At 41.5% G+C, this 23,675-nt stretch overlaps 1 protein-coding gene and 1 long non-coding RNA gene across 24 annotated transcripts in view; one reads left to right on the top strand and one right to left on the bottom strand.

Moving 5' to 3' along the window:
• Positions 1-23,675, bottom strand: part of ZNF521 (zinc finger protein 521) — a 304,344-nt gene that overhangs the window by 253,093 nt on the left and 27,576 nt on the right. For all 23 annotated transcript variants that reach the window (XM_083517666.1, XM_083517664.1, XM_083517665.1 and 20 more), the window contains one exon: positions 15,978-16,157. Coding sequence is in view for 15 of the 23 variants with exons in the window: in XM_083517653.1 (XP_083373779.1) it covers positions 15,978-16,157 (180 nt within the window). In the remaining 8 variants the exon portion in view is untranslated. The remainder of the gene's footprint in view (positions 1-15,977; positions 16,158-23,675) is intronic.
• LOC310713539 lies at positions 189-13,430 on the top strand. Its single transcript, XR_014529321.1, has 3 exons — positions 189-644; positions 969-4,517; positions 4,779-13,430. It is a non-coding gene; the product is annotated as an uncharacterized lncRNA (long non-coding RNA).

Genomic DNA, 23,675 nt, shown 5'->3' with positions numbered 1-23,675 from the left:
GGAATATCCTCCCAAAAGTTTAGGAAAGCTCCATCAGCTGGATATTTCAAATGTCTATTAGACATTTTAAACCACTGGTTTATTCAGACCTTTTCTGGTGTTTAGGAGGGCTGTCTTGTTCAGTTACTGACAGTGTTGTTTTTAACTGATGTGTTGTTTTTATTTCCTCTGTTCTGTTTTTCCTCCGTTCTGTTTTTTGTTTGTTTGTTTTGTTTTTTGTAATATTCTGTAAACCACTTTCTTTCTTTCTAAAAACGTTAAGTGGTAATGGTATCAGGAAGCCAAAGCAGAGTGGGGCAAGGTAAAAGAAATAAGCTATCAATGTGAGCAAACACAGTTACATACACTTAGTTTCAACTGGGGAAGGGGGGAAAACCATAAACTTCACAGACAGATGGAATGAAGGATCGAGAGGAAAGAGATGACACACACCTCTTAATGTGAGGCTTGCAGGTTCGGACCCCACATTGGGCAAAAGATTCCTGCATTGCAGGGGGATGGAGTAGATGACCCTCATGGTCCCTTCCAACCCTACAATTCTATGACCCAATACTGTACTAGTGTTCTACATCCCTTCCTCTCTCTCAACCAGCATTTTGGCCCTTCCTTAGTTTGCCTTATTGTTGTGTTTGCGATATACAGTGGTGCCCCGCAAGACGAATGCCTCGCAAGACGGAAAACTCGCTAGATGAAAGAGTTTTCCGTTTTGGAGGTGCTTCGCTAGACGAATTTCCTATGGGCTTGCTTCGCAAGACGACAATGTCTTGTGAGTTCCTGCGGGGGTTCCCCCCTTTTTTCTAAGCTGCTAAGCCGCTTATCAGCTGATCCGATCAGCCGATAAAAGCCGCTAATAGTGCTAATCTGCTAATCCGTCAATGGGCTTGCTTCGCAAGATGAAAAAACCACTAGACGAAGAGAATCACAGAACAGATTCTTTTCGTCTTGCGAGGCACCACTGTAAAATAAAGAAAGAGTGGAAAAGGCTCTAGAACAACAGTACGAGTTGGAGAAGCAGGACTAAGATGGGGAAGATGGGCAAAAAGAAAGGGGAGAGCAAGGCAACAGACAGCTTTAAGGATAAGGGCAAATCATTTGTGCTGGGTGCAGATAGGAAGCCAGTGGATGGATCATGGCCTGAAGTAATGATTGAATGAGGTGTCAGGCAGAGTGGAAGGCCTTAGATCTATTTCAAAAGCTGGACGCTTTGCAACATAGCTACGACATCACAATTAGATACAGTAAGCTGTATTAGCTAAAAGCAGAGTTCTATATACTAGAGAAAGAAAGTGTCCGTTTTGATTTGACACTACTCCCCTTCCCCTGGGCAAGCAAATCTGATTTTTATATGCAGTTTGGGAGGGGGTATTGAATCTGAGACTTGAGCTGTACATGTGGATCACAGAAATAAAGGGCTCTGGACTATGTGGCCCATTAACCTAGATATTGGTTATCTAAAACACTCCATTGTATGCTCCACATATAACCCACAGGCAAAACATATTCTGACTACTTATATTCCACTTATCAGACCAAATCTTTCAGGTGTCATTGCTTCTCTTGTGCACGTAACTTTGTTCTTCATGTTAGCTAGAAGGGGGTGGCAAAATGTAAGATCTATTGAGACTGAATGAAAGCCAGCTATGGTCAAATATAATTGGTAGAAAATTCAAATGTGCATTGGTCAGAAATATAAATTAAAACTTCTACCCAAAGTTGTGCCAAATTTGAAGGTGCCTGTCCTACAGCTGACCCTTTTTGTTCACATAGCATAATGCTGTGTTAGAAATATCAGAGGAAAGCAAGAAGAAAATGGAAGGAAAGTTCAGGTTCCACCATCTATGTCTAAAAAAAGCCATGAAAGATTTCTCATGATGTCAAAACAGATGGGGGAGAACCCAATCCACTGAGTGCAGCACCCATACATAGATTTCCAAGTGGCCCCAATTCAGGAGCTGCATGAAGGCAAGAACAAAAGTCTGGAAGGGGATAGAAGAGGTATGAGCAAGACTTCCCATGCTCTGTGAAGACTCCTGATGCTGCCTGCACACATATTGGAAGCAACAGATTTGTACCAGGTCCGTTGGATTTGTCTGCACACAAATGCGGCCTGTCCTGTGTGGAACTGATACTATAGGAACAATGACAGTGATTGTGTATACAGCAGATGATAATCTCTACACTTTTGCACAAGCAAGGGTATTTATTCCTGGTATTATAAATCCACTGACTGAGCAGCTGGAGGCATGACTAGTAAGTACTGTGACCAATGGACAACTCAAGTCTGGCATCCAAGACTGTAGTGCTTATTTGTAAAAATACAAAGCAGACAGGCAGCATAGCTGGCATGAACATTTACACACTTCCTGTTGAACTTTCCAACAATATAAAGACATGCCATCAGCCATATGTGTGGCTGACTCTGCATCCAGCTAGGAGAGTGCATTTGTAATGTTCAAAGCCATTCTGAAGATGATGAGGAGGAAGTCAAGGGGCACGCTGGAACTGATATAGGGCTTTTATAGAGAGAACTGATTGGGGGTGGGAATTCAAGTCCCCCTACCTGACCCAAGATTCCTGGAACAGTATTTTTTCATGATGTATAAACATAGTTGTCCGACAACTGAGAAAACTGGATGCTTTGAAGAAATCAAAAAGGATCGCCCACATGTAATTGGTGGGCTGTCTTTTTTGAGGGCCAACAACTTTCCCATGTCACAAAACTGAACCTGGGAGCCCATATTCTGGTTTGATTTGGGTGGTTTATCGATCCCTTAGGCCTTTAGGGAAACACTGAAAATGTAAGTTGCTAAAGAACTAAACAAAGAAGAAATTGTAAAGATAAGGTCCCAGGGTGGGGAGAAGCAGCTCATTCAGCCCATGAAATAGAATACCATGTGATTTATTTATTTAGTGGCATCAATGTACAAAGCAACAAAAAGGAAAGGTCTCTGTCCTAAGAAGCTCACAATCTAAATTTCAGGAACAGGGTAAACAAGGGGAGATGAGGAAACCTCCCAGACAGAAAAATCATTACAGCCTAGTAAGGGATGGGAAAGGGTTGGATGATGAATTAGAAATTTAAAAGATGAATGAACAGAGAAACATAAATGTAGTAAGTAGAATCCAAAATCCAAAAGACTTAATCTAAGACAATGAAAATGTAGATTAGCTAAAAGGAGATTTAAACTTTGCAGACTAAGTACTCCAGCTCTCTTTTCAATTGCATTGCTGTGTACAAGGATCTAGGAAAGGATTTCCCGCCACACACAAAATCTGAATGAATCTTGGGTAATGCCAGGACAGTTATGTAATGCATACACTTTAAGCTGCACATCCACATCTACTCAAATATACACATGGAACTTCTATATATCTTAAGAGTGTCTACAGTTCCACTGAAGTAAATGGGACATTCCCTGTAGGCATGGAATCCATGTGCACACTAGTGTTCCCAAGCTCAAAGAGACCACTGAATTAGAACATGAGTCTGTAATATGAATATCGTAAAATAACAAGGATTTCCCTCTCCCCCTCTTGTTATAGCAACACTGTGAAATCATATATTGTCCAACCCTTGTGGGTTTAGGAAAACCTGCAACAGTTTCTGTGCATACAAAAACCACTGTGACATACATTTGAGCAATACAATTCTGAATCGCAACTCATGGATACGGCAAAGAGAAATTTCTGTATATATGTTTTATATATATAGGAATGCTACGCATCATGTTCTGCAGATAGGGACACAAGCAAAACAGGTTGTCCGCTCAAGACAAGCAGTAAAATCTTATAAATTGTGTGAATCATTCCATAAATGCACACAATTCTCATATGCAAGGACCAGATTATTTTACTAGAATTTGTGTCCTCCACACCAGTTTCCAGAAAGTCAAGTGCTACATACAGAAGTAGGTTTGGAAACTAGGAAAGATGGCGTGTGATGGCTCAGGGGTGGGCTGTAGCTCATGTTTTGAACACAGAAGATCCAAGATTCAATCCCTGCCACTGTCAAGTAAGACTGTCTGAAATCTTGGAGAGCCACAACAAATCAATGTAGGCAATACTGAGCTAAATGGACCAACGCTATAACTCAATATAAGACAGCGTCATGTGCTCCTGTGGGTGTTGACCAGCCAAGTCAGAAGACCATCATCCCAGCATTTGTATCAGACCTGCCAATCTCAGGAGACAGTGCTAGGCCCAATGCTTGACTGAGACCTGTGTGCACACTGCACTTAACAGACAAGAGGCAATTTCCAAGACTGGGGATGAAATCCTAAGCAAACTTACCTGGGAGTAAGCCCCATCAAAAAGTTATATTTACTTCTGAATAGAACATGCATAGGATTGATCTATGAATAACTTCCATGTGAATACCTGCAACTGGAAGAAGTTGAATGTAACGCTTTTTTCATAAAGCATACTTGCATATGAATGCAAACACAGGGGTCCTCACATGGTTGTCAAAGGGATGAGAATGGGTTTATCTTTCATAAAAGACTCATCAAAGTACAGTGGTACCTCGCAAGACGAATGCCTCGCAAGACGAAAAACGCGCAAGACAAAAGAGTTTTCCGTTTTTTGAGTTGTTCTGCAAGACGAATTTCCCTATGGGCTTGCTTCGCAAGACGAAACGTCTTGCGAGTTTGTTTCCTTTTTCTTAAAGCCGCTAAGCTGCTAAGAGCCGCTAATAGCCGTGCTTCGCGAGACGAAAAAACCGCAAGACGAAGAGACTCGCGGAACGGATTAATTTCATCTTGCGAGGCACCACTGTATAGTTTGAAAGGGGTAGATATTTTTAAAAACTGTTTCGAAGAAGGTTCAATTCATTTGACTTGAGAAGTTTTTCTACATTAAGAAAGGAATTCAGATGCTGTGGCTATCAGGGCTTTATTGAGTGCAAGGATAGAATGATAATATACAGCTTAATCAACAGAAAGATGAAGGTCAAAGACTAACATTGTTATGTCTGCAATACATTTTAAAATCAAAATTCAAAGAGTAAATGTTTTGACAGTCTGGAATTTTTGAGGACGAAGGTTGAACTTAATCCGAGGCTCAGAATACTTTGAGAATTTCATATATTTTAGGATTTGTGGCAATGGCAGTGTGCTTTTTCAGGTTTCAGAGAATGTTTATTAAGCAGTAGTTGTGCCGTAATTTATTAAAGTGCACTTCAGACACATAAGCTGAACTTTGCTTTCATCAAGAGAAAGTAAATAATCAGAATCTGCTGTTCCCACTTTTCCTTTTGTTAACTTTTACATCTGGTAAAGGGGCTTGCATTGTGTTTGAAAAACCTGACCCTTCCTGTGCCTTCTCCACGGGAGACACCCAACCCTCCTCCAGTCATTAAACTGGACTTCCCGCTGGAATGAAGCAGTAAAAACAAATGAGACACACCATTTCCATTCACAGTTAGAAAAGCAGTGAAAGAGCAGGCATTTCTCTGATACATTATTTAGCTTGCTTCCCTCCCCCTGTGCAAAAAAAAAGTGCACGAACCACCATTTTCCTGAATTTGACACCTTGTCAGTCTGCTCTGTTATTGCATATATAGGTGTGCTCGCTATGTATTTCCAACTTCAGGAACTAAGAATGAATCCATAAAAATACTTTTAGTAGGCGTTGAGCGGCTGAATCAAATGTGGACAGAAAAGTCAAGGGAAACTTTCCCTCTACTTTTTATTTCAGTGAGCTCCCCATGAATTGTTTTATATGCAGATACAGATTCACAGTGGTGAAATATTGGCAGTGAGCTTGAGAATGTCATTGATCATACTGTTCTGGTAACAAATGAGATTTCAGCAACTCTTTTATCATTTACATCATCTTATGTGAAAATGTTTTAACGCTATGAAGCAAATATCAAGGAGGGCGTGAAACAAAATTATGAGGGATGGTTTCATTGCTGTTTCATGGTGGGGGAGCACAAATCATTTGCTAAAATATCTGTAACCAATGTTCTCATCTCTCAGTCCACAACACGTGCACAAGCTTTTGTTTCTGCTATCTTCTTCTGTCATCCCAACACCATCCCAGAAATTGCTGGGAAGGATACAACATAAGCTAAGATATATCCTTAGTATAAAACATGACTATTACAGTTCCAAACATGCCTACTACCATCAAACTGTTAAAGAATACTCCTGTCCCCATACAGTCTTTGGGCTCACTGCACAATGCACCGAGGAAACACAATGCCTTTAAACTTCAAGGAGTTCCCACTGCAATGTGGAGAAAGAGAGATTCAGAGATTATGGAATAATCATCTCCAAATCGATCAATTTTCCCCTGAAGGTAAAACTGAAAGAAATAAAAAGTTGAACAGTTCCAGCTACACAGCTTGAAGTTTAAAGGAAAAGTACCCCCAGGGCACATTGTGGAATGATCCCTATCTCCTTCTCCTGGTGCTTATTAACAGGTCAGAGATCTCCACTACATTTACACCATTCCCAGGTGATCTCCCCTACCAAGGATGGTGACCTTTCAGCCCAAAGAAAGAATTAAGAACATGAAGTTCTACTTCTTTAACAAAGTTTTCTTCTGTCATCAGCCATTTTGGAATCGGATGACAGATTTGTCAAACAAATAAAATCTCTGCAGCCTCTTAGTCATCCTGATGAATGAAGACAAGGCACAAAATATATACCAACCGTACTTCTAACAGAATTTGTTTAAAAAATTCATATAAGACTAACACATTGAGATAAAGTTAATACAATATAATAAATATAATTGGTATATGAAGCCACACATGCATCACCCATTCATCCACTGGTAATCTTGCTAAATAGCCATCTTGGGATTTAGTGCAAAAGTTCATTAAGGTGCAGGAGATGGACAAACAGAATGCATGCACAGCAGGGCCAAATTCTGTTTAAGCAACTAATGTGTAAAGAAGCAATGTGTGGTCGCGGTGCTTTAACTCAAGGGAGTTAAGTAGGAGCAGCTGAAAGGATATTCTACCAAGTTTACTCCAGTGACTGCACCCTGACCTCAATTCTGCACCCTTATTTGAAAGCTTGTGTGTTTGCCGCTGTTTTTGAACTTGGCAACAACCCTAGAACAGGAGCCCCAGGATTTTTGCAAGTCTCTGCCAATGCACTGCTAGTGGTACCATGATTGTGGAACAGTTCTTCCCTCACTTGCAGCTCACTGGCAGCCACAGCATAATTTTTCTTCCCAGCTACCCTGGGAAGCAACAGGGAAACACAAGAGGCTCAGGGAGAACTTGCTGCTAAGTCACATAGGAGCTATTGCATTTTCTAATTGTACTATCATGCTTTGAGGTACACCATAAAGTGTGACTGTGGCAAAGATGCACCTGCAAAAAGGTGAATCATGTAAGTAAACTTGTCAGGGAGCCACAGTTGGCTGCAGTTTCCTTTGCACACTCATGTTTCCTGACTATAATGTGCAAAATGACCCTCATCTCAGAATGGTGTACACATTAATTAATACTGATTATTAACAGCATAATACTAAATCCTATCCCTTCCCTCAGACTCCAACGCAACCATATGAAATAACTGCTCTGACTTTCCTTCTAATGCATTTCTGTTAACTGTATTTCGTAATAGATTTTTCCAGCCAGGCACAAGGTACAAAAAAGCAAAACTCCCCACCATCACTTGGACACAATTTCTGTCTCTAGAAATAAAATGTGAAGTCACAAATCTGGCTAAACTAACACTGAGCTAGAATGACAACCCACCAAGAATCTTCTTAATACTTACATTGTTCAACCAGTACTTAACATGCAATTGTTCTGCCATAGATCTTCTCTTACCTATTGACTCTGACACCCCATAAGATAAGCCACTTTCCCCCTTTTACTTCCCCTCCCTTTCCTAATCAGAAAAAGGGGAAAGGCTGTGTAAGGTTAGTGTTACTGCTATTGCTTTCTTCTACCTTTTTGATTGTACATGTGTTTGTTGTTAGCTGCTCTGACACCTTGGTGCGAAGGCATGATATAAATCCTGAAAACTAAGGTTGCCATATTTCAAACAGTGTAAAGTTGTTGAGTTTTTAGTTTTGCCCAAAGTTGTTGAGATTTGGGGGCAAAATGACTTTTTTTAAAAAATGCCGTTTTGAGCTATTTTTATGGGGAAATGGCAAAAATGGCACTGCTGCTGTGGGCTGCCATACGTCCCGATTTTCCCAGACACTTGCCCAATGTCTGCCCGGGCACTGCTGCCGGCGTATCAATCTGGACGTATCAATCTGTGGTTTTTCACTAGCACGGGAAAAACCTGAAATCTGATAGAGGGTGCAGACACTGAGTTGAATAGAATGGAGCCACTGTGCGAGAGGAATTGTGTCTGCCCAAGCGGTGGAACTCCTCCTCTCTCTCCTCCCTCGCAACCTTGTCTGCCCTGCACCCCCCAAAAAATGCATTTTGCCCCAACCTTCCAGAATAGATGGGGGGGGGAGAGCAGGGGGCACACAAACTGAAGGGTGAAAGTTACATGAGAGGAAGTTGTTCCTCTCTGGCAATGACTCCATTAGATTCAACTCTTGCTCTGATTTTTCTTTTCGAAAGTTTCCAATTGCCTATCAATGTGAGCGTGCACTTTTAATCTTGTAGCCAGTGACTAAAAAGGGACAAGAACAGGCGGCTTTAGCGCCCTGCACAATATCACATCATTTATAAAGCTTGCCAGATTCAATTTTTCTTGGCACATAATTCGGATTACCTTGGCAGAGAATTGCATGTTTTATTCCATTGTGTGCAGTGTACTAATGCCCTATGTAAGGCTTCTTTTCTCAAACTTCTCTATAAAGACAACAAAAGGAAAATAATCAATTAGAGAGGACTTTCCTGTGAAGTCAATATTATTGTGAGATAAACTTTTCAATCAAGCCTTCATCAATCTATACTGTGAGTGGTCACGTGCAAGTCTAGGGGCAGTGACTGGTCGGCTGAGCAATAGATCAAGGCAGATAGAAATCTATTCAAAATCGCATATGCTAAGTTTTTCTTAAAGAAGAACATGTTTCATATTAAATAATCTGAACATAGGATTCTTAGCTGTACAATGAATCTCTAAACTGAATCAATGACTTCTTCCAGACACACTGAATTAAATGAGACTATTCTATGCAAATGAAGAACCAATTTCACCAATTTTTAAATATATTTGCAGATTTTGATTTTACACCATTGCTTAGGAAATACATGAAAACTCAAGTTTAAATTGGCCTTTTCTTTCTTGCTGATTTAAATGACTGATTTAAACTCACATTGATTTAAATTATCTCACCATATAGGTACTACATGAGTTGGGTGTATAGACGGAGTTCCTTTAATTTTTTGTGCATATCAAGAACATTGGAGGAAATTTGAACCTAGAGTAGCAAGAATAAAAGTATAAAAGAACATTACATATGTGTACACCAGATTCACGTACAGAAATGGAGTGGAATGACTTCCATTGGCTCACCTCTCCTGTATGCATTCAGAACAACATCAGGAAATTGTAAGAACAGTACACAATATATGGGACCTTGGAGAGTTCCTGGACCCATGGACAGAGCATTATGAGCATTCAGCTTGTATGCACATAAGCTCAGTGCTGATGTTTCGCTGAATGTATGTTGATGAAGACTGTCACTACAGTGTTCATTCAGTGTATACAAATCTCATGTGCCTACAAGGCTAGAGGTTCTAGATTATCTTCCTTTGATTTCAGAAATTCATTTTTCTGGGGCTAAATTGATAAATATATGAAAATGCTATTAAGTTAAAACAAAAACAGCTAACAAAGAAAAATGTTTGATAAATTCTATCTAGCAGTAGAGAAGAGCATAGAGGTCTGAACTGATCTACTCTCTATAATGTAAATGTGCTTTATTCTTAATCCATGTGAGTAGGTCTTATGTTTCTGGTACATAACCATTCACTCTCCCCAAGTATGTCTGCATATATATTCTTGTCAGCATTTTAATTAGAAGTGCTTATAACTTTTATGGGGGGGTGTGTGTTCTGCAGCCCAATGCTAACCCCAGATGGATATTATGCACATTTAAAACAAAAATGAGCAAGACTTGCTTCCCTTACAGTCATAATCCAAAATCTTACAGGACTGTGCTCTATGGGAGCAGAGAGAGGCTGTTTTATTATCTCCGACACTGGGGAATATTTTGAGCGCTCAGTATACACCAGAGCCACTGGATGGAGCCTTCATGTTTGAATTAGGGTTTCAGCCACAAGCCACTGAAACCCACAGGAATACAGCGCAATCTTACACAAGTCCAGCCAGAAGCAAAGCACAATGTGATGTACTCCCAGGTAAGTCTGCACAGAACTGTTACCTTAAATCAGACGTTGGAACCTGAATTGTGGCCTTCATTTAAAAACTTTAATCCTCAACTCAAATTTGGTCTGACTGGAAACCACGACAGGAGCATAATTACTAATGTAGCTCAGTGATAGAGCAATTGGGATTGGGGTATTGTATAGGGGTTTTTCTTGGGGTGGGGGGGCGTTGCTGTTATCCATATTTTTTTTTCTATCTTTAATTTTTAGATCTTATTACAATTTATTATTTATGCGGAAATAGTTCGGTTTGGTGGCATCTTCATTCTGAACATCGAGATCTAGCTGGGGGGGGCCTTCTGGCAGTTCTCTCACTGCAAGAAGTGAGGTCACAGGGAACCAGGCAGAGGCCCTTCTCGGTAGTGGCGCCCGCCCTGTGGAACTCCCTCCCACCAGATGTCAAGGAAATAAACAACTATCTGACTTTTAGAAGACATCAGAAGGCAGCCCTGTATGGGGAAGATTTTAATATGTGACATTTTATTATGTTTTTATGTGTGCTGGAAGCCACTCATAGAGGCTGGGGCAACCCAGCCAGTTGGGCGGGGTATAAATAATAACATTAGTATTATCGATAATCATTATTAACTATGAAATGGCAGCATGAAAATGAAATGATGATAATGATTATGTTTTGCATGCAGAATGCCTCAAATTCAATCCCTGGCATTTCCAGGTAGGGTTGCAAGGGACCCTGGAGAGCTGCTAGAAGTCAGTGAAGACAATACTGAGCTAGATGGGCTGAGTATAAGGCAGCTTCCTATGTTCCTATAATTGACAGAATTTCAGTCTGGATTCCACAACGTTCAGGAGAAGCAGTGACATAAGGCTATACTCTACCAGTGAAAACAAATTTATAGCTAGCATGCGCTTCCCCCACCCCACTTTTTGAATGCAGACCCTCTTCTTCCCCCATTGCACCTTAGAGCCACATCACAAAAGGCCTCTCAGGCTCCCAGGTTTCCATCGCCATTTACAGTATAGTGCGAAGAAAGCTCTCTTACACACCCCAAGCCCATGTGCACACAACACATGGCTAGGGACACAGAAGCAAATTAGTTTTTGCATTCTGAACTAGAATAAAGTTATTAGGTTAGGGCCTAAAAAGGTAAAGGGTAAAGGGACCCCTGACCATTAGGTCCAGTCGTGGCCGACTCTGGGGTTGCGGCACTCATCTCGCTCTATCGGCCGAGGGAGCTGGTGTACAGCTTCTGGGTCATGTGGCCAGCATGACTAAGCTGCTTCTGGCGAACCAGAGCAGCACACAGAAACACTGTTTACCTTCCCGCAGGAGCAGTACCTATTTATCTACTTGCACTTGACATGCTTTCGAACTGCTAGGTTGGCAGGAGCTGGGACCGAGCAACGGGAGCTCTGATCGGCAAGTCCTAGGCTCTGTGGTTTAACCCACAGCACCACCTGCATCCCAGGTTAGGGCCTACTTTGGCATTATTGACCATTCCACACCTTGGGAAAGATCAGTAATAGGCCACAGACTCAGGTTTCTACTCCCCACACCGCTAAGAAAAACAGAGATGGAAAGAAAAGATCCCGTCTTTATCTGAATATGGGATTGCTCCTGAGGCTCTATGAAAGAGGATTTGATTTTGCCGAGTTGCGGAAGTACGATCCCAGGAAGAAAAGTAGCACCAGAATATGATCTGAATTAGAACTTAACTGTGTCTGCAAAACAGGATCCTAAATCTATAATAAAGTTCCTTAAAAAAGCTTTTTCAGAAGTTTGCTATCTCTCCAAGCATCATAAAAATCAATACTTGCTAAAAGCAGCAACTATCTTTGGGCTCAGTAATACTTCATCAGTTTATATTTAGGTTACTGGGTCATATTTTCTTGACATTATTGTGCTTAACGTACACAAAACATGGTGCTGAAACTTCCAATAACTCAAAACTAAACTAAATATGATACGAATGAAAACATAGATTTAGCAGCCTAATTTACGGCACTATTCTGTGCACATTTATTGGAAAGTAAGTCCTATTACACTCGTGGGGAATTATATATAGGATTGCAGCCTCAAGTACCCAATTTCACATTTGGGGCTGCGGCATGTTTTCTTCACTCGTTCTTTCATAAACAGCCTGGTTCACACAACACAGCAAGCCTCCTTCCTGGTCTTTTTTACTCCAGTGCCGTGATAAGCCAAGATTTTAGCCATGCCATCCAAACCCCATGGGGGGGGGGGAGGACTAGGGAGGAGAAAAGCAGCTGCGAGAAACTCTCCAGGGCTCTGCATATCTGTGTGGTTCCAATAAACCATAGTTTGGCTTACCAGCTGGGGCAGTGTCTCTTCTTTTGCCCATTGCTAATTAGAAAAATGAAACAACTAGAAAACTGTATAAAGGCATTATTTCATACTATACCCAGGACAAAACCATTTGCTATTCCCCCCCCCCTCTAATATATCCCACCCTCTGGAACCAACACATAAAATATTTTTGACTGATCCTGCAGACAGCATTAAAAACAAGCACACACATGAGATACTTTTAAGAAAATGACATATTTGTATAATCCTTGTTTCAAGCACAGGACACTGTACTTAATCTTGGATTATTTCAGGTGAGGCAAAGCACGAGGAACAATCTTGGTCCTTCAATGCAGAAAGAGGTTTTTAATTTTTTCCAAACCCTCCGTTTTATTTTGAATAGTTTTGATTTCTACCAGTCAACAATTTCTACAGCAACACTGAGACACCAGGCTTTTTAGGGGATTCAGTGCCTTTCTTTGAAAAACATTTCTTTTTAAATGTACTCAAGTGGCAGAGCCATTTTAACCCTCATTTAGCATGGCAAGTTCTGCCCTCCAGCATGACCTGGGGTGAAGTGGATCAGGAGCAGTGCTCCAGGAATTTCTCCTTTCGCTTCAGTTCCCTAGTTGCGCGATATTCAGTTCATGCTGCTTGCAGTCACTCAACTCAACACCCAGCTCCGGGTGAGATATGTCAGGGGATTACAAAGGGTCCGTCAAGGAAAAATGGAGGCACCAATTTTTTATTTTTGTTTCTTCTTTTTGGTAGAAAAGGAGAAAGTTTACCAAACATAAATGGCCAAATTTTGGGGGGGGAGGGGTTTCCACCCACCGACACCAACACCTTGCCAGACATAAATAAGAATTGCCTAAAGGAGTGCATGACAAGTACATAAAAGGGCTGGAGTGAAACAGAAGGATTCATTTACCCAAACTTTGGTTAGAAGAACATTTCAAAAGACCAAGAGCAAAAAGCAATACAGAAGGCAACACACAGAAAATATACAGTGGTGCCTCGCAAGATGAAATTAATTCGTTCCGTGAGTTTTTTCGTCTAGCGAATTTTTCGTATTGCGAAGCACGGTGTAGGAAAAGTTTTGGAAAAGCTTCAAAAATCACCAAAAACCTCAAAAAAGGCTACCACACTGCATTCTATGAGTTGCTCCTCAAAGTCAAGTCGCAACTGTATTAACGGTGTTAAGAAAAAGGAAACAAACTTGCAAAAAACGCAAGACGTTTTCGTCTTGCGAAGCAAGCTCATAGGGAAATTCGTCTTGCGAAGCAGCTCAAAAACCACAAAACCCTTTCGTCTAGCGAGTTTTTCGTCTTGCGAGGCATTCGTCTTGCGGGGCACCACTGTATACTGCGATTGTCTGCAGCTTCAAATATAGGGCAGTGCAGGCAGTTCCCCGCACAGGATGCCAAGCCGAGAGGGCGCCAAACTGAGAAGATACACAATCAAGGCTGTCGTACCCATAGGCGCTAGGGGTGCAGGGCACCTGGGCACCAGGCTTTCAGGGGCGCCAGGCCGAGAGTCCAGGGCCCAAGAGTTGAGTCCAGGGAAGAGACCACCTGTCGGAGAGCCGCGGCAGGCTCCTCTGCTGCTGGCAGCTCTGCGCCACGAGTTCAGGGGCGACCGAGCCAGTGAGATGCTGAGGCAGCTGGCTGGCTCCACCCTCCTGCGCACCTGGGACTGGGCAACCTTTGGGGGGGGGCACCAGGCAGATATTTGCACCCCGGAGCCGCATATCCTTAGGACAGCCCTGTACACAATTGAGAAGATCCATTTGGGGATGCCAAATTTTGGCACCACACAGTGGGCCATATTATGAGAGATTTGCCCCTTAAATACGTTTGTTCTGTTTCTCTATTCTCCATGAATTAGCTTCAATACCATATTATACATATGAACATACAAGGCTACCTTATGAATATAAGCATTCCCAGACAGCTTCATCTACTCTGACTGAAGGCAGCTCTCTGAGTCTAAGGATCCTCTCCAGGGTCTTTCCCCAGCCTTGTTATCAGAGACTGCTTTTTAACTGCATGTACTTTGGACCTTCTGCATTCAAAGCATGTATTCTGCTGCTGAGCTACAGCCTGCTTTATACACACAAGTATGCAATCTTGTGTGGCTGCTTTGGCTAAAGAGCTAGAGGTGCCAGTAAATGCACACACATAATACTGCAAAACGCTAATCTGCTTCCCTTAATTGCAAAAGCACACGTCTCATACATTTTTCTCTACAGTAATAGCTAACTGCTGGCCGTGATGATTCCTGTGATCTGAACTCAGAAGGTTTAGGCCAATCTGAATAACATTCACAAGTAAATGAAGAAACCATGGGGAATTGTGTAAAAAATGTGTTTATTTTTGGATAGTGTCTTATTATGGTAGGTAAAGGAGAATTTGCTTGCTTTGACTGTTGCCAGTGCTGCACCACATATTTCTTCACTGCTGAAAAAATCACTTTGATTTCAAAAAACCATGAATGTCTAATATCATTTGTTTTCTGGAGCTGCCCTGACTTGCATTCCTTTGGGTTGGAGTCCCAAGGTCTTCAAGGATATAGGATGCATTGGTTTGCCCCTACATAATTCCTCATGCTTCTGAGGCCAAAAGATTTTTCAAGACAGCTTCTCAACCAAAATGCTTCCTGTGGTTTACCACGTGGGGTTATATGAGGTGGGTCTTCTCATTACCACTCCCAGCACCCAAGTCCATATTCTGTTTAGTAAATTGCATTAGAAATTTATTTGGTTCTGTCAGTCCCAATCACTGCTAAGAAAACCCACTGATAAAATGCATCTTTCTTTAGGGCCCAGACATCGCTCTGGACCACAGGCCCAAAAGTAAAACACGAACCAGCATCTTTGTCCACAGTGTCACAACTGGGCAGGAGTAGTTTCATGAGGCTACTGTGACCAGCACACTATAGTTATTGGTGTGATGTTTCACTGCACCCACTGCAAATTCTATCAGCCATCGCCACACATCATTTCTGAAAACAGCATTTGGAGCCCTGAGTCTAAGTTTTCAAGGAACAGGTTGTATCCACGTCAATTTTTTCTTACATCAAATTGCATAAGAGACGCTTGGAGAGGCAAGTAAGAAAAATCAGTTATAAGGAAATCTACAGTGGTGTTTAATGGTCTGCCAGAATGATCCACGCTTCCTTAGAACCTGAATGGAACCCATTCACTGAAGAACAATGGAATCGTTTCAGAAATGTGAACAAAATTACCTGAGCATCTTTAGCAGTAAAATAACAGGGAAGGGGGAAATGGGGGCGGGCGGAGGGGAATAAGAGAGCGGTTCTGAAGAAAGGACCTGAAATCAGAAACAGAACAGTGGAAGGAGACACAAAGTGATAAGTATTGTTTACCTGTCAGTTGACATTGATTAATCTTGTGCTCTGTGATATCACTCAGTGACTCAAACACCTGGAGGCAGCTGTCACAGCTGTGCACAGCTTCTTCCTCTAACTCCTCCCCTTCTTCCGGCCTTTTCTTACAATCTATCAACTCTCCATCTTCTGTCTTGTCTTCTAGTTTACAGTTCAGATCTGAAAGAAAATCAAGACTATGACCCCAGGGCTTTAAGAGATCCTTTAAAAAGAAGAAGATTCAGATTGGGTTTGTTGTTGTTTAGGTTACTTAACAAGCGGGGGGGGGGATATTTTTGCTCAAGCCTGCAGAACATGAACATAATACTAGCTTTTATAGCCACATAAACAGAGGAAGCATCCATCCTCTCTTTTCTCAATGGTTTTTCTTCCCAAACAGTTACTCCCCCCTGAAAAACAGCACTTCCATTCGTCACAGTTAATTTTGTCAAGTTTAATATAACTATTGGAGGCTTTTCATCACTTGAATAATTTAAAAGAATAAATCCCTTCTACAATTCACCACAATATAATGAAAGGAAAGACAAAAATGTACCAGTGAGTGAATTCAAGAGATTTTGTTTTAAGTTTCAAAAAATGATAAAAGCTATCCAAGTCATGAGAATGAAATTGTCTCATTTCACTAACCAGCCAAATGATCAGATTATTTTATTTTATTGCCAACTAAAAACAAAAACATATGCCTTAAAATGAGAAGTCCTAAAGTTATTTAAACTGTCTGCTAATTAACCAAAGCTGTATTAACCTGCAGAGGATCACTAGCCCAAGAGACCCTGTTTCCATCATTATAAATTGTAATTGGTATAGTGAGGATCAAACTGATAATCTAGTTCCAGGACAGTAATGATGAGCCCAACAATAGGTTCTAACTTTCTGTAAAGTTCACACAAATCCCTTGTAGAAAGTGAAATCTAATCATCATCCAGCACAACTGCAGCTTTGTATACAACTAGTGCAAAAGGGACAAGCAAGTTTAACACTTTAAAAAGATCATAATTTAAGAGAGCTTCTTGTGAACTTTCAGAAAATTACCCATGCCAAAAAGGCTTGAAAACACAGTACTGAAAAGCTAAGAGCTCTATCGAGTTCACCAGGTTTTAAAAATATATTTTTTCCCCCGCTTCAGATACTAGGAGCTGTATCTTTCTATCAACCTTCCTCCAAAGTAGAAAGCCATGATCAAGGCTGCATACATATAGTCCCCTGGGCCTATAAGAAATCTGATAAATTCCCTCCTGCCCACTAGAAAACAAACTGGAGCAAAAAGAGACCTGAGAGAGGAGCTTGAGAAGAGGGGAGTGGAGGTGCAGAACCTAAAACTGACTCGGGTGGAAGCTGCATCCATTCCAACTCAACATTTGTTCAGATGCAGCAGCAGTTTCTCCTACAGAAGTTAGCATAGCAATAAACCTCAGTTCAGTCCGATGGCAGGACTGGAGACATCAAGAAAGCTTCCCCTCTAGAGACCATCATTTTCCCACTAAGCTGAATGGGGAAAGAGAAAGGGTTTTCCACCACAGGAAGGCAGGAACACATCAACATCTTCTCCCTAGCGCCTGGAAAGTTGTGAAAGAGTGCTCTCCTCAACAGTTTGCCTGATAAGAGAGCACCCTCTTTGGATGCGAGAACTGATTGATCAAGCTTCCATAAGTACTATGGAAGAGAAGAGACCCCCCCCCCATTGCAGATGGCCCTCTACATTCTTAAAACTCAATAAAGCATACCTGGAATTATGTAAAGGGTGGAAAAATCTGTATGAGGAACCAAGAAACTCAAATGGCAAAATGATTGTACATGTGTAAACACTGTGACTGAATATTGGTATATGTTTAGTCCGCATGTGTGAATGAGGCGTATAAGTTATGTGTTTTGTATGAAGACATGTTTCAAGTTCTAGGTTGTGTATGTGAATGGCATGTAAAAGTATGATCCTTTGTGTTTTTTGGTATGGTGGCACGTATATTTGGCAAGCATTATGTTTACATGAATATGTTGTCTACTAACAAGCAGCTTATACATGTTAAATGCATATGGAAAGCTCCCTTTAAAATCCCTTTGGAAAGTGTTTGTGGTAATTAAGGCTGCCATAGTACATGGGAAAGCAACTCAGTTACTAAAGGTGCTCACATTCCACCAGTACTAAGGCACAATCCACCGTGCGCCATTATCTAGTCAAATATTGACTACATATACACACTTTAGGAAACTGTGATTGACAGTGAGTCCCCATGGTATAATACATGCAGTATACACATAATTAAAATGTGAGTATGACTCTCATAAGAAGCAGTCCTGGTATAGAAGTAGTATACTGGCATGTACCAGCTAATTTCCATATTGTTTAATTTGGATCTTACATTGCCCCAGAACAACACATGCTGATTGAAGAGAAAAGCCCCTTTAAACTCCCTTTAACACACTGCTTGGATCCCAAACTTACTTGTAAGTACATTCCCAACCTTTACATCTACCTTAGCCTAGCAGTTAAAAATACCGCTAGGTTATAAGCAGCTGAGGAAAAGAAATAATTGTCTTAACTGTTGCAAACTGACCCCGACATCATTAAACACTTGTTGGAAGGCAGCATGTGCACAATGCATACTATTAGATGTTCAGCTCAAGCTCCCAGTTTCATCTCATAAAACTGACAGCACTCGGGGAAATGCAGGCACTGGGTCTGAATTTTAACACGACTATTTAAATGCTGCACATAAAGTTTACAGACCTGTTTGTTTTAAAATAAGGGTAGAGTCTGACTCTGCTTTAAGTAGCATGCTAGAGGGGAGAAAGATGCAACAACCACAGCGCTTATTATTCATGAATGCTGGCCCTTAACAAGAATCCAATAGAGTAACAGACAGGCGCGTGCACAGAGCTTAAGATACAAAACGTGAAAAACTGCTTATGACAATGCGTTTTACAAAAATAGAACCGACTATTAATGTTAGGAATTATTTTTTCAAATTACATAATGGGAGTCGCTGTGAGGGAGAGGGAAGACTTGCTTCCATTTATGCATTCACAGATACAAACCTACTGGGACGGGAGTCAGGCAACTTAGTCCCTTCTGCTGCAACTTCAGAATGCATGCTCTAGCAAAATGCTACGGTAGTTTTTAGGTCAACTCTTAAGGGGGGAAACCTGCGAGACCTGGGTTCGGTCACAGCCTCTGTGTAATGAGTTGTGGCAGCCTCTGCCTCTCTTGATGCATATATTTCTACCACTGTCTCTCACTCTCCCCACCCCACCCCCCACCCCGGTAAAGACCTCTCCATTTTAAAATAAAGCCACAGATACTTGGAAGCTGCTGAATGGTTTTAGAGATGGCAGGAAGATCCATCGTCTACACTGCATATGGCAACACAAAATTATTACGGCTAGGTTTTGATGAAGCATTGGCTCAGTGGCAACCCTAACTATTGGTTGGCTCCACCAACATATTCCAAGCCTTTCACACTAGTTAATGACTTTCCATAGTTGTATCTTCTGGGAACACTGCTCATTCAACATCTCACTCTGGACGTACAGAAAATAGCCACATGCTTCCATTCCCACCACCCAGTAACCATACAGACTAGAAACTACAGTTTTCAAAAATAAAAGACTTCCACAAAGGATGTTCTCATTAAAGGAGAGCACGTGTTGCGGATGGGGCCGAGCAAAGCACCCCATGGTTGCCAGGCAGGATAGATTGAAGGGGCTTGGATTGGATTGGTGGTGTTACTGGGGTAAATTTGATGTTGCCAATTTGGGGGTGGGAACAGAGGTTATTTAAACAAGGTCCACAGCAAGCTGCTTTCTCTTTCGCTGTGGGCCCTCCCTTGATTGGGCTTGTGCTTTGACCTGGCTATGCCTGTCATGGGGTCGTCTGCATTGGTGCGGGGGCCTGGTAGGAATTTTTCCATTTGGCTGATTAGTGTGTGCCAATTGGTTTTTGCCTACTGCGTAGCAAATCGTCACAACTTGTAAGGTTGGCGGTTAGGCATTGGTTAAATTGGTTGGTGGAGGGGTATGGATTGGCTGTGCCTGCCCCTCCAATGCTGCTGCTGCACGGGAATTCCGTTAAAGGAATTCAGGGGCTTACCATCCTCTCGTCCAAACCCCTGGAATCCGGTGCGGGCCGCGTAAGCTCCTGGGAGCATGCGGGGAGAAGCTGAGGGTCTGTGCCGCAGCTCCAGTTATCCCTGATCTTGTTCCTCCACACTGGCTTTCGCTGGAATCCGGGAGTCAGTGCTGTCCCCCAAGGCGGGGGGGACAGATAGTCATAACCAATGCCTAAGCAACCACTCACAATGTGTATGTTTAATAAAGTTGTGGCCAAAATTATGCCAAAAACCTTAAACAAAAATTATGTGTGATATGTGAGTTATTGGTGTAGGGGTGTTTTGGGGACCTCAGCACGCAATGCAAATTGTCTGCAAAATACCCAATATCTAAATCCATGGTTGCACACTCATCTGATGGGCAGCAAACAAGAGAGAAAAAGCATAAACCGCAACCCCTGATTTTCTCTCGGTCCTATCAGTATGATGGACTGGTGTATAACCATCACCAGCCTGAGGTTTTATAGCATCTCACATGTGGTATAAGTTCAAGCTTATACTGGTAGGTGCCACCTAATGTTATCAACATTTATTTTACACAGAGCTTGCCTTACCACACTTTCTCTACATACCATCAAATATCCACGTGACTCCAAATCAGAAGTCCTACCAAATGAATTTTTTCTTTGATAGCTGCAGAACTTGACATTAATTCTCTAGCTCACAGATGCATTGCAGATATCTGTGATATTAGAAACTTTTTCTCCTATCAAACATATGATTGACATGGGAAAATAAATGCACTGGGCCCACCTTTTCCAACAAGGGAAGGGGTGGGAAAGTTTTACAAGTACACAATCTCTGGAATGCTGGTTCTTGCTGGAGTCTGGATACAGAGGAAAAATTGGACTGCCGGGTTTCAGATATTACTTAGACACACACACGTCACCATCTCCTTGTGTATATGGGATGTATCAAACTAAGTTTCACTGAGAGTAAAGATAAAGATAAAGGGACCCCTGACCATTAGGTCCAGTTGTGGCCGACTCTGGGGTTGTGGCGCTCATCTTGTTTTATTGGCCAAAGGAGCTGGCGTACAGCTTCCGGGTTATGTGGCCAGCATGACTAAGTCGCTTCTGGCGAACCAGAGCAGCACACAGAAATGCCGTTTACCTTCCCACTGGAGCGGTACCTATTTATCTACTTGCACTTTGACGTGCTTTCGAACTGCTAGGTTGGCAGGAGCTGGGACCAAGCAATGGGAGCTCACCCCGTTGCAGAGATTTGAACCGCCGACCTTCTGATTGGCAAGTCCTAGGCTCTGTGGTTTAACCCACAATGCCACCCGCGTCCCTGAGAGTAGACACAATGAAATTAATGGACTTAAGTTAGTCATGTTCATTCATTTAAATGGGTCAACTCTAAACAGGATTAGCACTGGATACAACTCATGGTATGGGTGGACAATCCGCTCATAGAAGCCTACAGCTGTGTGTGGATTGTCCATCACTGAATTGTATCTCCAGTATGAACTGTTGGAAGTTCAGGGTCTCAAACCACAAAACACTAGTAAAGCTCAATACGTCAGCAAGTCTGTATATCACTGTCCCATCTGCAAGATCCCTTTATAAGATTACCTAATGCAAAAGGGGGGGAAAGATTTGGCTCTGGAAGGAATTCTAACCATTAATATAGTACATAAATGAACTGCTGTTTTCTGTTCCTGATTATGTTAAATGTTATTTATAAATGGTATTTTCCTCATTACTTTCGTGTCCTGGCAGGTGGCTTTCTCCTTCTCTTCCTTCTCCTCATAAGGGATGTTATTGCTGTAACTTGGTCTAATAAAACTACAACTTTGGAGGAAAATGAAAAACTGAAAAGGCTTAAAAGAGTTAGCAGCAATAAACCCATGGACTTCAATTAATTTCCAGTAAGAGATTGGTTTAAGGCCAACAAGCAGAAATTCTATTCTGTCCATGTAAAAATTAGGTTTCACCACATTTACTTTTTATAACCTATATAAAAGTCAAGTTTTAAAAAAGTAATGAATATCTAAAAGCCATCTCAGCAGACTGGCAAAGACAATCTGTATGCCTGAAACTCATCTTGAATATTTCTCTCCACGCAACAAGGATCCATAGCTGATCAAGAGCCTAAAATGTCAAACTACGAGGAAGAAAGCCCAGTTTCCAGTCCATTTGACTGCGTTTTAATGGACCTCCTTCCAAGCCACTTCTGCATGGAAAAGTGCTGGCAAAAGAAAGGAAAACTAAGAGATCATGTGGTTATAATTATGACCAGGAAAGTAATATTTCTGCAGTTCAGCGGTGAAGTAAAACTCTGTCGCTGTCTGCTCCCAATAGTGTCCATCGCAAAACAACTGCCTCATTAAATCTCTGCAGTAAGATTAATATGCCGTAGCTGCACTACATTTATAACTTGGTACTCCATAAAAAGCACATTTAATGGAAGGAGCAAGAGCTTTGATACAAAGATTTACTAGAAAAACTTCTAGCAGCATGTATGGGGCTTCTTACGCTGCTTTTGTGTGAAACAGCTGAATATTTTCTGTATCTGCTTGAAGGCTGAAAGTGTTGCAGCATACAAGGCACCCAAAAGCCGTAATAACAAACAAATCAATAATCAATAAAGACATTGGTAAATGCTTTTCAAAACTCCACACACCTCACATGGTATGAGCCCATGGGTGCTTTATTAAACAACATTCCAACATGAGTAACATTCTAGAAAAAGGCTATGGCTTATGTTGTGCATAATCGGAAAAATCTCTAGAAATGAAGCTATTCAACTAACCTCAGATGAATCTCCCCATTTCAGGAGCAACCTTCCCCCCGTTTTCTGCAGGGTATTCTCACACCCTGCCATGGTTTGCTTTAACCACGCTATAGTTTTTATCAGTTTTTAGCGTGTTTTTAATATTCTGTTGGGAGCTGCACTAGAGTGGCTGGGGAAACCCAGCCAGATGGCTGGGGTATACAGTAAATAATAAATTATTATTATCAGTACTAACCATGGTTTCTTTACTGGTTTAAAATATCGCAGTACTGCTGTTCAATTAGAAGTGTCCTTAACTTTTTCCAATAGGTTATAAAATTGACCAAATGCTCCTGTACCCACAGTTTGAAACTCACTTTAAACACTGACTATGAGAGCAACTCTGGTTCGTGCCAATGTAGATATAATACTATCATAACTATCTCCTAACTGTGTTAATTAATTCATTAATTCAAAAGATTCAGAACAGTGTGCCTGCCCAAGATGTCCCATTGCTGCTGATGCTTCAAATAGTTACAATTGTTTTCTTCCACTTTATAAAATAGTAAAGGTGTATAATAATCAAAAGCAGAGGGTTTTTTGGTCAGGGAAAAACACAACATCTGAGATCTTCAGAGGGGTGGAGATCTCAGTGGTGATCTGTATGGAGGGGGTGGTGATCTGTATGGAGTATTTTGAAATGCACTGAAATATCTGGCTGAGCTTTGCTTTTCCAGAAATAAATCCTTAAGTTGCCCTGCAGATGAGCCAGTGTAATGTCACAAGTTAGGCTATTACGCAAGCATGTCAATCAGCTACATATCCGTGCGATCATCCAAGATTTAATGGCAAATGC

This window comes from Podarcis liolepis (genome assembly GCF_965112155.1).
Source record: "Podarcis liolepis genome assembly, chromosome: 8".
Lineage (NCBI taxonomy): Eukaryota > Metazoa > Chordata > Lepidosauria > Squamata > Lacertidae > Podarcis > Podarcis liolepis.
The sequence above is the reverse complement of the archived record's forward strand: the minus strand, read 5'-3'. Positions and strand labels throughout refer to the sequence as shown.